Consider the following 14,663-nt stretch of genomic DNA (forward strand, 5'->3'; position numbering starts at 1 on the left):
CACAAGGATACATGCTCAGCTATGTTCAAAGCAGCATTATTCATAATAGCAAGAACCTGGAAACATCCTAGATGCCCATCAACTGAAGAATGGATAAAGAAAATGTGACACATATACACAATGGAGTACTACTCAGCAGTAAAAAACAATATCATGAAATATGCATGCAAATGGATGGAACTAGGAAATATCATCCTGAGTGAGGTGCTGTGGGATGGTCTGTATGTCAAATGTGTTGCTGATTGGTCAATAAATAAATCACTGATTGGCCCGTGGCCAGGCAGGAAGTATAGGCGGGACAAGGAGGAGAATAGAGGTGGGAAGTGGAAGGCTGAGAGAGGGAGACACTGCCAGCCGCCATCAGGACAAGGAAGATGTAAAGTACCGGTAAGCCACAAGCCACGTGGCAAGGTATAGATTAATAGAAATGGATTAATTTAAGCTGTAAGAACAGTTAGCAAGAAGCCTAAGAACAGTTAGCAAGAAGCCTGCCACGGCCATACAGTTTGAAACCAATATAAGTGTCTGTGTTTACTTGATCGGGTTTGAGCGGCTTGGGACTGGCGGGTGAGAGAGATTTGTCCTGACTGTGGGCCAGGCAGGAAAACTCTAGCAACAGTGAGGTAACCCAGACTCAGAAGGACAAACATGGTATATACTCACTCATAAGTGAATACTAGATGTAAGGCAAAGGTAAACCAGACTACAACCCACAGCTCCAGAGAAGCTAGCTAAAAGGAGGACCTGAAGAGGGACACATAGCCCAGGGAAGGAGAAATAGATGAGATCTACACGAGCAAACTGGGAGTGGGGGTGGGTAATGGAGGGCAAAGAAAGGGGGATGAGAACATAAGGAAATAGGAGGATCAAGCTGGAGCAGGGACAGAGTGGGAGAGCAAGGAATGAGATGCCATGATAAATGAAGACATCATGGGAATAGGAAGAGGCAGGGTGCCGGGGAAGTTCTCAGGTATCCACAAGGATGACCCCACCTTGGACTACTGGCAGTGATCAAGGGGGTGACTGGACTAGTGAATACCCTAACTGTCATCACAGAGCCTTCATCCAGTGACTGATGGAAGCAGATGCAGAGATCCATGGCCAGGCTCCAGGCTGAGCTCCGGGAATTCAATCAATGAGAGAGGAGGGATTCTGTGGACAGGGGACATTAAGATCATGATGGGAAAACACACAGAGAAGACTAGCCACAGTAGTGGAAACCCAAGAACTGTGAATTAATAGCTGTGGAGCCCCCATAGGACTAAACTAGGTCCTCTGGATATGGGAGACAGTTGTTTAGCTTGAACTGTTTGGGGGCCCCCAGGCAGGGGAATCAGGATCCATCCCCGGTGCATGAACAGGCTTTTTGTAGCCCAGTGCCTAGGGTGTGATACCCTGCACAGTCTTGGTGCAGGGGAAGGGCTTGGACCTGCCTCAGCTGAGTGTGCCAGGCTCTACAGACTCCTCATGGGAGACCTTGACTTGGAAAATGTGGGAATAGGGGATGGGTTTGGGGGGAAGGCTGAGGGGTAGAAAGAGGGAAGACGGGGGGGGGGTGAGTGAATCTGTGGTTGGTATGTAAAGTGAATAGAAAATTTGTTTACAATTTAAAAAAAGGAAAAAAAAAAAAAGAATTCAAGGCCAGCCTGGGTTACATATCAAAACTCTATCTCAAAACCACAAAAGAGCAGGGCTGGAGAAATGGCTCAATGGGTGAAACGCTCACTGTATAATCATGAGGACCTGAGTTTGGAGAACCAGCACCCACCTATAGTCTGTAATTCCAGTGCTGCTGTGGTGGGATGAAGCACAGACGGGAACACTGAGAAACTTGACGGACAGCTTGTCTTCCATGTGCAGTGACAAGTGACAGCAAAATGGAAGGTAAGTACTGACACCCAAGGCTGTCTTCTGAATACTACACCCGTACTACAGTATATGTGCAAACATGCATACCACATCACACATCCACACACAGATAACAAAGGAAATACTAATCTAAGTTAGTGTGTAAAGTGACAACCATCATGATACCTGACTGCTAACTTTATGCCCAACCCTATATGTTGTCTAAAATCAGAGTTTTATTTGTAGTCATATGTGCAGTTTACATAAAACATGAAGATTTTCATAAAACTCCATCATCAGGTAATTACAAATTGTTTTACCTTTTCTTTGCAGTCTGAGAAAGCAACAGCATGTGAAAACTTTTGATGTTCTGTGCAGTTGCACATTTCCCGACTGGGAACATTATAACACTGCTTGAATTGTCCTGTTACCTGTAGACAGAGGAACATAGGTAGACTTGTTTTCATACTTTAGCGTTTTTCCAAATTAAGTGTTTAGGAAATACTTATTATCCGAATAATAAAATTGCAAGAAGAAAAGAAAATTCATTAATGATAAAATAAGAGGCACTGAGAATATAGATCTGCATACAGTGCTTGTCCAGGAGGTGAGATTATGAAAGTCATAATGCAACAATATTTCTGTAATGTAATTTAACAATTCCATGAGGTTACACATAGACATTCTGTTCAGAAACACTGCACAAAAACACAACTTCCTCTTGGTAACTTCATTTCATAGCGAGTCTCTCTGACTAGAGTGAAAGCCTGTAAAGATACCATATGTCATGCATGTGCAGGGCTGTAACTTAGAGAATGCTGACCAGTGCCTGATAACACCAGAAGTGCTGACATGTACAGCTGTCACAGCCCCCAAATCCTGCAAAAAAACCCTCTTCAGGGGTAGCTGTGGCAACACATGTCAACAAACTCAGCACTTTGATCAGGAGTTCTAAGTCAGCGTGGAGTGTACAGCAAGTTTGTTCTATCCTGGACTATACAGCAAGACCTTCCTCAACTATACAAAACAAAATAAACAAAGGGTCAAATCTCCCTCTTAATTACTTGGTATGAATTAGATATATTTCCTACTTAGCACAGGGAAACCATGGAGGAGGGGGACCCTAGGAATGTAAGGATATACATGCAAAAAAGTCTTATGTCCATAGATGGAATGGTATAGTAACAAAACAGGTTTTATCTTTGGGAGAAAATGGAGTTGGAGAACTCAGTGTCTTAGTGGCTCACTGCTTGGAGCAGAATTTCTTGCCCTTAAATCCAAGATTCAGCAAGGAGTTGTTTACCTCTGAATATTTTGTGTATATAAAAACATGCATACAATGTATATTATTAGTTTGTTCAACTCTTGTTTTTTTTTTTTTTTTGAAACAGTGTCTAATAATGTAACTAAAAGAGGCCTCAGATTTACACTATCACCCAGGCTAACCTCAAACTCCCTATGTTCCTGACTTTGGCTCCTGAACTGCTGAGATTACATGTGTGTGTGCCATCATGATACACCTGTTCAACAATTTCTGAACACTCCTTTGTCTGATGCTCATTGGGATACTGGGGATATAGTAGGAATAGGTAAAAAACAAACAAAACCCTGATTAGCATGTCCAAGGCTTTGCCTTGACCTTCAGTATCAGGAAAATAAAGCAAACCAAAAAGAAATCAGTCTTGTTTGATTAGCTTACTTTCTTGTGGGGTCAGAAGGCACAAAAATAAAGCAAACAAGTAAAATGTATAGACAAGTAATACATGATATAGAAAAAATAGGAGGAAATGGGGAACCAGGGATGGTAGAGGCAGGGTTATCTTTCTGTGTGGATTGGTCAGGGAAGGCCTCACTGTAGCAGAGCATTAAAGTGGAAACCTGTCAAAGGTGACAGTGAGGTATGACATCTGACAGAAGATAAAAGGCTTTCCTGCAGCTGCAAAGGTCTGAGGTGAAACATATCAGAGAAACAGAAAAAGAGGCCAACATGGCTAGGACAGAGTGAGCTCAGGCACTCATGTTGAAGTATGGTGCAAGGACAGAGAATATTAAGGAAACAGGGGAAGGGAAAGTCCCTCACCCCAGAACCTACTCTGTATTTGTCTTTGGCTTAGTGTCAAGAACTTCGATATATCTGAAAAAAAATCACATCTCTATATGGATTTTGTACAGAGACAATAATCCTTTTTCTGAGTGACCTTTCACACCAGAATGAACTGTGATTCTATTTAGTCTTATCAATTTAAAACCAGGAGTCAAATATTGGGGTAATAACCTGAAAGATCAGAGAAGGAAAGGAGTAGCTGCTAGTGACTTCTTTCCTCTATGAATCCTCAGACCAATTGGGGGTGAGATCCTGTCTCTACCCACCTTATATTCCTGTCTCCACCTCCTGATCATGCTGGGATTAAAGGCAAGAGCCTCTACTGCCTGGCCTCTAGGGTTAACTAGTGGCTGGCTCCACCCTCTGATCTCCAGGCAAGCTTTATTTCTCAGAACACAAACAAAATTACACAACACCAGAATATTGAAACAAGTGGGCCATGTGTGCTTAGGGCCAGAACTAATGTGCCCTTTGAGTGGAACTATAGTAGCACACTGTCCTCACCTTGAAACTTGAACAAGGAACCTCACAAACCATCTTAACATTTCATTTACAAAAGGAAATTCTCCCACTGGTCAAGGCCTTAGCTTGACACCTCACAGAGATTCATCTGCCTTTGCCTCTAGCATGCTGGGATGTTGGTCTCAACACATCAGGCCAAAAGGAAATGCATAAGGGAGATAAACCAACAAGTACATATGCTTTTCAAAAGTTTACCTTTAAAACTTGGCCTAATTTTAAATTTTACTGAGTCTTTGACATGGCTGTAGGTCACATCTTTTAGCAATGTAATTTTGCAGGCCACAGAATCATGCACATGACACCTCAGGTCCCTCTCTCTGAGCAACAGTGCTTAACAATCCTTAAAGCAAGGTGTGCAACATGTCTTGATTTCACTGTCCAAACTGAGCTCTTCTTGGGTCTGATTCACCCTGGAATGCTCTTCTGTGGCATAGTCAAGATTCCAGCTTCACTTAGTGGAGGTCCCTAAAGGGAAATTCCTCAGGCTTTGTCTGTCTGCCTCTCATTGACAAGGGTCAGGTGTGATGCCAAAGTCATGTTTTTCCTTTGAAAGCAATGGGAAGACATTGACTTGTTTTCAGCAAGAGAAGTGCTAATTTGTGTAGTGCTTGTGTATGTGTGTTTGCATACCAGGCACCATAGGTGTTCCCCAGATAATACACCTTTTCTCTGAACCCTAATGCTTCCCTGTGTTCTATCATGCTCACTTCACCTCCTGGTAGGTGTCAGCCAACTCCAGGGAGCCAGCCTACTTTCTACTAATAACATAGCAGGAGTTTTAATGTGACTATGTTAGGACAAAGGGTGGCCTTTCCTTTTGGACACCATTCCTTTTACAAGGATGAAAGACATGAGACGGTCCTAACTCCTCCTTTCACTTAAAAACACAAGGCTCTTCCTCTACCTGTGTCCTTTGAAATCTACATGGGATCCGAGAAGTCAAGGAGAGCATCCATATGAGCTTCTTGGCTGCTGTCTTAGTCAGTGTTCTATTGCTGTGAGGAGACACCATGACCACGACAACTCTTATAAAGAAAAACATTTCATTGAGGTGGTTGGCTTATAGTTCAGAGGTTCAGTCCATCATCACTATGAAGGGGAACATGGCAGTGTGCAGGCAGATGTGGTGCTGGAGCTGAGGGTGCTATATCTTACAGGGGACAGGAAGTCGACTAACTGTCACACTGAGTGAAGCTTGAGAAAAAGACTTCAAATCCCGCCCCATAGTGACACATTTCCAACAGAAGGTGTGGCCCACATTAAAGGTGGGCCCTCTAGCCTTAAGGTCTGGATTAAAGGTGTGTATCATCCAGCCTCCTCCAATAAGACCACACTTCCTCCAACAAGGCCTCATCTCCTAATAGTGCCACTCCCTATGAGCTTATGGGGGCCAATTACATTCAAAAAGTACCACAGCTGGAAAGTAGTGTGAGAGTAGCTGAAAGGGCCAAAGTAGGAGTAGCTGAAAAAGGGACAGCAGTAGTCCTGGAGTAATAAAAATGGCTGCACTTTTTCATTAAATTCCCATAACTGTGCCCATGTACACTTTAAATAAAGGGTATGTCTTTTAAAATTTCAAGTAAACAAGTAAATATATATATACATATATGTTAATATGTATGTATCAGGTGTGTATCTGTGTGTGTATGTGTGAGGTGCATTTGTCATGAAGTGGGTAGAGTTTAGAGCAAATTAGCAGGAATCATTTTTTTCCTTCTACTGCATCCTGGGGGTCAGACTGAGGTTTAGGCTAGATGTCAAGTGCCTTTACCAGCTAACCCATGTAATCAGCACAGTGATTTATTAAATATAAAACAAACACTGCATTAGTTCATTTAGAGACAAATTATTTACCTTTGACTTGTGAAATAGACTTCTTGGTCTGGGTTTGCTAGGGTCTGCATGATAAATATTATCTGTGAGTGGAATAGAAATTCCCATATTGGATGGAGGTCTGTAGTTTATCTGCAATTATTTAAACAAAGAAAGAGGGCCACATGTTATTATTCATCAAGGCATAAATATTTTCTTTTTCCAGATAACCATTTCATGCAAATATTTCACATTCAGCTCCACACATTACAGTAAACTTTTCCTCTTCATTATCTGTACTCCAAAGTTTCTGTAGTTTCAAAAACCTTACCTTGTGATGATGTAATCTTGACCTGTAATGAGGTGAAAATGACTTCCACTACTTAAAACAGCTGTCATAAAGTTTATGCAGGTGTGTCTAAGCATTTTACAGAAGAGGCTCCTTGATGCACTTAGAACACACCTTCAAATTTTATTATTTTTTTCTGTCACGAAACTAAAAGTAGTGTATCAGCTAATTTTTAGTTTTAAAATGGTCATAAGAATCCCCAAATTAAAAAAACACAACAAAAATGGCTGATCAGATGTGTCAGCTGTTAGTGTCTGCTACTCAAGTGTGATGGCCTGAGTTTGGATCCTAGTACCCAGGTGAAAATCAATTGTGGCAGTATGAACTGGTAACCCCAATGCTAAAAACAGAGACAGACCTATCCTGGGAGCTTGTTGGCCAGTTTAGGGAAAATGGTGACCTCTAGGCTCAGTGGGAGACCTTGCCTCAGAAATAAGGCAGAGAAACAATTGAGGAAGACATTCTGATGTTAACTGCTGGCCGCACCACTTGGGCAAACATACCTGCACACACATAACTGTACACACACTTGCACACATGCATATTGGCCACTCTCATACATACAAAAACAAAATTAAAAGACTCACAGATCTAACAAAGCAAAAGCAAAAATTATTATATTGAAATGAGATTGTCCACAGCAGAATTGAAAATTCAAGCTCAACATTTTGTAACTTTATCTGAGGAAACAACAACAACAACAACAACAACAACAAACAAACCTAAACCCAAAGAGAAATAGGACCAATCAGATACATTAGTTTGAGACACGTCATTGTAAGTCAAAACAGCTGCACATATCACAAAAGCCCAACATTATACCATCATCGTATGATGATACTAATGGTAATGAGAGAAGTTAGTAAGAAACATAGTTCAGAAGGTTTTCTCAGTTTACAAATGGATCCTCACCATCATGTTCTCAAAATGACCCACAGTTTGAAAATGATGGCAGTGCTAGAGCACCTCAGAGCAGAAATGCTAACACAGACTGCCCATGGGAGCACACAGGAGAAATACATCACTTGTTCTCTTAAAGGTGCTACAATTAGATTTCTTACCGGCAGAGTTTTGATCAGATTGAAACCCTGACTGTCCTTGTGAACTCCACTAATCCAGTCTTCAGGTGGTATTTGTCTGCCAGGAATGTGCTGTAGAGTCTTGAGGTAGCTGCAACTGCTCTTCATGATGGGCAACATTGTAGTTACGGAGCATGATGTTGAGGCTTCCCAAATAACCAGTGATAGTGAAGTGGAACCCTGGAAACATCAAGGAATGAAGGTTAGAATCCCGGGAACACCTCAATACATTGTTTGTAATGATCCAGAGAATGATCATGATAGTTGTGTTTTTGGTTTTGATTGAATGAGTTTATTAAGCATAGAGCAAGTCAGCCAAAGGAAGAGAATAAATATCAACAAGTAGTAGATGCAAAACAACATTAAAGGAGCTATTTAAAACCCTTGACACAGACTGACTGAGGTAGTCTCATGCTTTGTGGTTAGTTTTTTCTACATTTATTTGTGTGTGTGTGCGTGTGTGTGTGTGTGTGTGTGTGTGTGTGTGTGTGTGTGTGTGTGTTGTACAGATCAGAGGACAACTTGCACAAGTTGATTATTTTCTCCTGCCTCCACCTTCTAAGTGCTGGGACTATAAGTATGCAATAATACCTGGTATACGTAACCCCAGGATTCATGGATGCCAGACAAGCACTTCACCAACTGAGCCACATTCCCAGCCCCAAGTGTTTTTGTCTTGATGATGGTTAATATTGTTTCTTTGTTTTCTAATATCCAGGGTGGGTATTGCCACCTCTGTTAACCTAATTAACAAAATTTTCTTAGGTGTGCTCATAGGCCAACGTGATCTAAACAAGATCATTGAGACACCTTTCCCAGGTGATTGTAGATTATGCCAAGCTGGTAGTTAAACCCTAGCAGCACTTAGGGAGGGAAATAAACTGACATATGAGTAGCATGACCAAACTAAATCAGATATAGGAATATAACAAAACATATTAAAGCCTCGTACTATGCTATTAATAACCATATAAAATAAAATGGCCAAAAATAATGTGGAGTGTGGTTTGAGGTTCAAACATTTAAGGTAAAATATGGAAACAGGAAAGGTCAGGGGACAGGAAAAAGAAATAAAAAAGAAAAAAAAAAAAAGCCGGGCGGTGGTGGCGCACGCCTTTAATCCCAGCACTCGGGAGGCAGAGGCCGGTGGATCTCTGTGAGTTCGAGGCCAGCCTGGGCTACCAAGTGAGTTCCAGGAAAGGCGCAAAGCTACACAGAGAAACCCTGTCTCGAAAAACCAAAAAAAAAAAAAAAAAAGAAAAAAGAAAAAAAAAGAAAAATAAAATGAACTGGAGGGACAGAAAAGAGCAAGAGCTTTTTTTTTTTTTCAGAGGTGAGGACCAAACCCAGGGCCTTGCGCTTGCCGGCAAGCGCTCTACCACTGAGCTAAATCCCCAACCCCTTCTTTTTTATTCTTTTAAGATTCTCTTACTACATAGCCCTGACTGGTCTGGAACTAACTATATACACCAGGCTGGCTTTGATCTCTCAGATATCTCTGCCTGCTCCTGCCCCCAGAGTGCTGAAATTAAAGATGTACAACACTCCTGATCAGAACTCATATGTCTAACCATTATCAAAACCTCCACCCTGCCTTATAAAATATCATACATGTTGAGTGTACTTTATACTCTTGATGGAAGGATTAAGTTTGTATTTTATAGCTACTAAGTCTATAAGTAGATTGTTTTGTAATGTAAAAAACTCTTACTTTATGGAAAAATTTGCTAGCTACATGAGCATTCAAATTGTAACTATCAGTGACATCAAAATAGCCTTCCGTCTTAACTTCCAGTAAGGCTGGGTTTCCAACAACCACAATGACTGGTGGGACTTGAAGTAGTTTCATACCTATGGAAACAGTGCCAACAGCTAACATTACATAATGAAAATTGTAGAAACAACTCAATAATGATTGGCAATTTAATAGTTCTTAGAAAACTTTACCTTCACAGATATTTCCCTCAGAACATGGATTTCCCTTCCACTCCTCACTTCTCATCCAGGTTCTCAAAGGATAGCAAGGTCACTTGGGTACTACTGGTTATGTTTGGTACTAGGCAGGTATATGTAGGTACAATTACATACAACTATGGAACTGAGGAAGCTGATGCCCTTTAAATGACTATTGCTATCCCTGCAAAGTTTTTGTGTGCGCTGGGAACTGAACTAAGTTCTATGAAGAGCCATGGGAGCCGTCTCTCTAGTGCTCCTTCAGAGACTTGTAGGTGATATTTACTGGTTTGGGAAAATCTCCTCCAGAGAAACCTAGGAATCAGAAAACATCCCAGTCTCTCTGACTCACTCTTTTTAGGCAACCTAGGGTAAACTTTGCTCACTGTAATACTACATTTTCTGCCCTGTGGAATTCCCAGCTGCCACCTCCTCTTTTGAACTACGCATGACCTTGAACTTGAACTGAGCATACTCAAGGATGTTTCCATCTAACAACACACCTATGAAAGTATCGATACGTTTTCTCAGTAAAGGAAAAGAAAAGTACAGCTTTTTGCCTTTTTTCCCCCAGGAGAAATTGCTTTGGAAATTATTCCCAGTGTATTCTTTCTTGTTGGAAGAAGAAAGCCTCTCCTTCACTCTGTAATCTCCTGGCATTGTTTACTGGATTTGTACCCACTCCGAGGCAAAGCCAAGGCAGTTAGTGACAGCCAGGGGATAGAAGACAAAGAAACTCTGGGCCCCTTACCTCTTAATAGATAAGTGGCACCTATAGAAATTAAGATATTATGAATTTTGGATGTCATACATTAGTGTCTTCACATTTGTCTTTATGTGGATAAGACCTCTTCTATGTGAGCTCTAACAGTTGTGCATGCCACTTTGTAGGGCCTTAAAAGCTTGGCTAAAAGCATTGAAGCTTCACATGAACTTGCAGACATCTGAAGAGTGACTCAAATGGGATAAAAAGTTTGACATCTCTGACTTGTCGGATAACAGGCACCTAGAAACTGCTTTTGTTATAAAACATCAACTTTCACCAGGGTCCACCAGGAAACCAAAAAGACAAAAGCCTGGCATTCCCATCTTCATTTCAGATCTGTCCTTTACTTTGGGCCAGACTGTTGCAGGCTATTTAATCACACTATGTAAAGATGTGTCACTGTTTTACCTTGCCTGCCTAAGGCACCTGATTGTTTTAATAAAGAGCTGAATCATATAACTAAGTGCTGGCCAATAGGTAGACAGGTGAATATCAGCACAACTTCCACACAGAGAGAGGAACTCTGGGAAAGAATCTGAGCATGGAATTGGCCATCCAGACACCGAGAAATTTGGATGCAGGTACAGAGGAGAGGTAATAAGCTACATGACACAATGTAGATTAATATAAATCAGTTATTAAGTTATAAGAGCTAGTTGGGAACTAGCCTAATTAAGGCCAAGCTTTCATAATTAATAAAAAGCTTCCAAGTCATTATTTGGAACCCGGCAGTCCAAAGAAAGTCCAACATCACCAAATTCCTGTTTAAATTTATATTGAACATATTAATTATTCAAAGAGTGTACATAAACAAATTAGCAATACTATAAGAAAATACGATGTTCCATTTTCAATACACCAATGTCTTATGGCTTCAGAGAAATGTCAGATGCTGGGTCTCCCATCCCAAAGGCTGACATCTGCTTGTGTGCCTTTTGGTGAACTTCTTTCAAGGTTTATCTCTAGTGGGAAAATACAGGGTTGGGGTAAAGGCACTTGCCCTTTACAATACAGATGACCTGAGTTCCATTCTAGGGAACCATAGGGTAGATGGAGAGATCTTACTCCCAAAAGTTGTTCCCTGATGTCCACACATGCACTGTAGTCCATGTGTGGAATGATATACCCTCACAAACACAAACAAAATGCAGCTTAATAAAATAAAAAATCCAGATAGCCTACTATGTGACTAAGTGTATGCATCAAAAGAGGCCAGGGGTGGGGGCATGACTAAAGCAGATGCTGGGGCAGTTACATCACAGGACAACTTCACAACAGCTGATTTATAAGACTGAACATCTTGTGGTGGTATTGTGTTCCCCAAAATATTGTGCACCCTAATAAATTTATCTGGGGTCAGAGAACAGACAGCCACTAGATACAGAGGCTAGAAAATGGGGGCACTCACACCTTTAATCCTAGCATTCCAGAGACAGAAATCCCTCTGGATCTCTGTAAGTTCAAGGCCACATTGCAAATGGCCAGGCATGGTGACTCACGCCTTTAATCCCAGAAAATGAGCTTTTAATCCCAGGGAGTGGTGGCAAAAAGCAGAAAGGTATATAAGGCGTGAGGACCAGAAACTAGAAGCTTTTAGCTGGTTAAGCTTCAGGCTTTCGAGCAGCAGTTCAGCTGAGAGCCATTGGGATGAGGACACAGAAGCTTCCAGTCTGAGGAAACAAGATCAGCTGAGAAGTTGGCCAGGTGAGGTTAGCTGTGGCTTGTTCTGGTTCTCTGATCTTCCAGTTCACCCCAATACCTGACTGGATTTGATTTTATTAATAAGAACTTTTAAGATTCCTGCTACAACATCTGCAAAACAGGATTAGGGAATGAATTTGGAATGGTGAGAGATGAGGGCATGAGGGATGATGAAGCTGAGATGTCAAATGGGAAAGTCTTTACCTTCTGTAATATCAACCAATGGGAAAGAGGGGGAATGGACTTGCACTCAGGGATGGAATGGATGTTTCATACTCAGTGCAGCACCTGCCACTTTGGGTTGGCAACTGACTTTGCCAGAGTTTCACTGCATCTCAAGGGCCTGTTATTATGAGGCAGGAGGCCTGAAACCCCACAGCATCTAATCTGTCTCAGGCCCTTTCAAAGATGAAGAGTAACTGAAGCATTTTTCCTTGAGCCTTTCCATGTGCTGTCCAGAACTCCATTCCCAATCATTGTCCTAAACCTGACGTTACTGGGAATAACAGGAGCTGTGCACACAAGCAGGAGCAATCATATCACAGGAACTGGTTTGTCTCTTACAGCTTTGGCAGAAGTATGAACTCTAAAGGAACATGTAGGCCCAGAACTGAGGATGAGTAACAAGACCACACCTTGATTGAAATTGTTAGATTATTTCTACTGCTCCAACTCATCCTCTATAGAAACCTGAAACATGTCAGTACTCAAAGACAGACTTACTTAGGCCTCTTTTTTTTCATTTTTCTTTATTAAGAAATTTTCTACTCACTCCACATACTATCCACAGATCTCCCCTTCTACCTCCTCCCACCCCCCAGCCCTCTTTTCCCAAGCCACCCTGCATCCCCACATCCCCCAAATTGAGGTCTCCTATGGGGAGTCAGCAGAGCCCAGCACACTGAGCCTATGCAGGTCCAAGCCCCTTCCCACTGCACCAAGGCTGTGCAAGGTGTCACACCACAGGCACCAGATTCCAGAAGCCTGCCCATAAACCAGGGACAGATCCCGAAATCCTTGCCTGGGTGCCCCCCAAACAGTTTGAGCCAAACAACCATCTTCCATATCCAGAGGGGCTGCACAGCCACCAGTCCACAGTTCCTGGGCTTCTACTAGTGTGGTCTGTCATCTCTGCACATCCTCCCATCATGATCTCGACATCCCTCACCTGCAGTATCTCTCCTCTCTCTCATCAACTGGATTCCCAGAGCTCAGCCTGGTGCTTGGCTGTGGATCTCTGTATCTGCCTCCATCAGTCACTGGACAGAGGCTCTGTGATGACAGCTGGGTTATTTGCTAGGCTGGTCACCAGAGTAGACTGGTCCAGGCACCCTCTGGACCACTGGACTTAGGCATGTTTATCTATTTTCTTCTCAATGTGCCACATTGACTGCACATCTCTCTTCTGCTTTCTCCAGTACTCATCTCTTTAGTCATATTTAGACTTCTAGCCCTTCCTTAGCAAACTAGTAAGGGCAAAATCCATTATGATGTTCTAGAGAAGACACAGACTCTTCCTTACCAAGCCTGTCCAGCCTGCAGCCTCACTGACTCTGCCCATAAAAACATCCTTTGGCCCTGTCTTAGCTCTTCCTTGTTGCTATGACAGAAACTCTGAGAAGAGCAGTATACAAAAAGAAGAGTTTATTTCAGCCCGCAGCTCAAGGTACAGTCCATCCTGGTAGAGAAGTCAAGTTGAAGCAGCTGGGCATTTTATCCACAGCCAAGAAGCAGAGAACAGTACACTAACGCACACCGGTACTCAGTTTGCTTGCTCCACTTCCCACAGTCCAGGTGAATGGGCCCACCTACAATTAAGATGGGTCTTCCCACATCAATTAAGGTAATCAAGAAAATCCCTCACATGCACGCTCAGAGGCCTTTTTCCCCAGGTGAATCTTATTTGTCAAGTTGACAACAGAAACCATCACAAGCTCCGAGCTGGGATGACAGCTTTAAGGAACTAGCTCTTCCTTCTTCAGGGTACATAATAAACCTGATTCTTACCTACCAACACTTGTCTCCTGAAAACTGGTGACTCTTTCACAATGACAATACATGCATATACATTGGAAACTTAGTTAAATCATAATGGTTACTAGCAGGTGCAACTCTGTCCTGCATATGGATATAATTTCCATGCTATTAACTCTAATCAGCAAAGAGGTCTGGCAACCTCAAGCAACAAGTACTTCTTGTTGATGATCGATTTCCCTCAAAACTGCCCCTGTTTTGAGTTCTCTCTCTGCTCTTATCTATAATCTATGTCATTTCAATGTACAGAACTTATGCTTTCCTTTCTCCAGCTGCTATCTAGCCCTGCTGCTGGTAGTTGTCCCAGGACTTGGTCCTTTGCTGGCTAGTATCTGTAATGATTCAACAAATCCTATTACTACAGAGAAACTTTAGCTCTGACAGTTTTGGTTTTCCATACTTTAATTCTTAAAAGTTTGGGAGTAAATTTTCTCTTTCCATTGTGGAATCCAGAAGTCAAAATTGGTTGTCTGAGTTGCATGGCAAGTGCTCATA

The 14,663-nt window shown here is 42.0% G+C and overlaps 1 protein-coding gene across 1 annotated transcript in view; it reads right to left on the reverse strand.

The window, feature by feature from the left end:
- Positions 1-14,663, reverse strand: part of LOC128110505 (cation channel sperm-associated auxiliary subunit beta-like) — a 158,679-nt gene that overhangs the window by 16,158 nt on the left and 127,858 nt on the right. The window contains exons 20-23 of the mRNA XM_052738200.1: positions 9,426-9,565; positions 7,697-7,894; positions 6,329-6,439; positions 2,169-2,279 (exon numbers count right to left, since the gene is read on the reverse strand). Coding sequence (XP_052594160.1) covers positions 2,169-2,279; positions 6,329-6,439; positions 7,697-7,894; positions 9,426-9,565 — 560 coding nt within the window. The remainder of the gene's footprint in view (positions 1-2,168; positions 2,280-6,328; positions 6,440-7,696; positions 7,895-9,425; positions 9,566-14,663) is intronic.

Source organism: Peromyscus californicus, unplaced genomic scaffold (genome assembly GCF_007827085.1).
Source record: "Peromyscus californicus insignis strain IS unplaced genomic scaffold, ASM782708v3 Scaffold_15__1_contigs__length_86483966, whole genome shotgun sequence".
NCBI classification, from domain to species: Eukaryota; Metazoa; Chordata; class Mammalia; order Rodentia; family Cricetidae; genus Peromyscus; species Peromyscus californicus.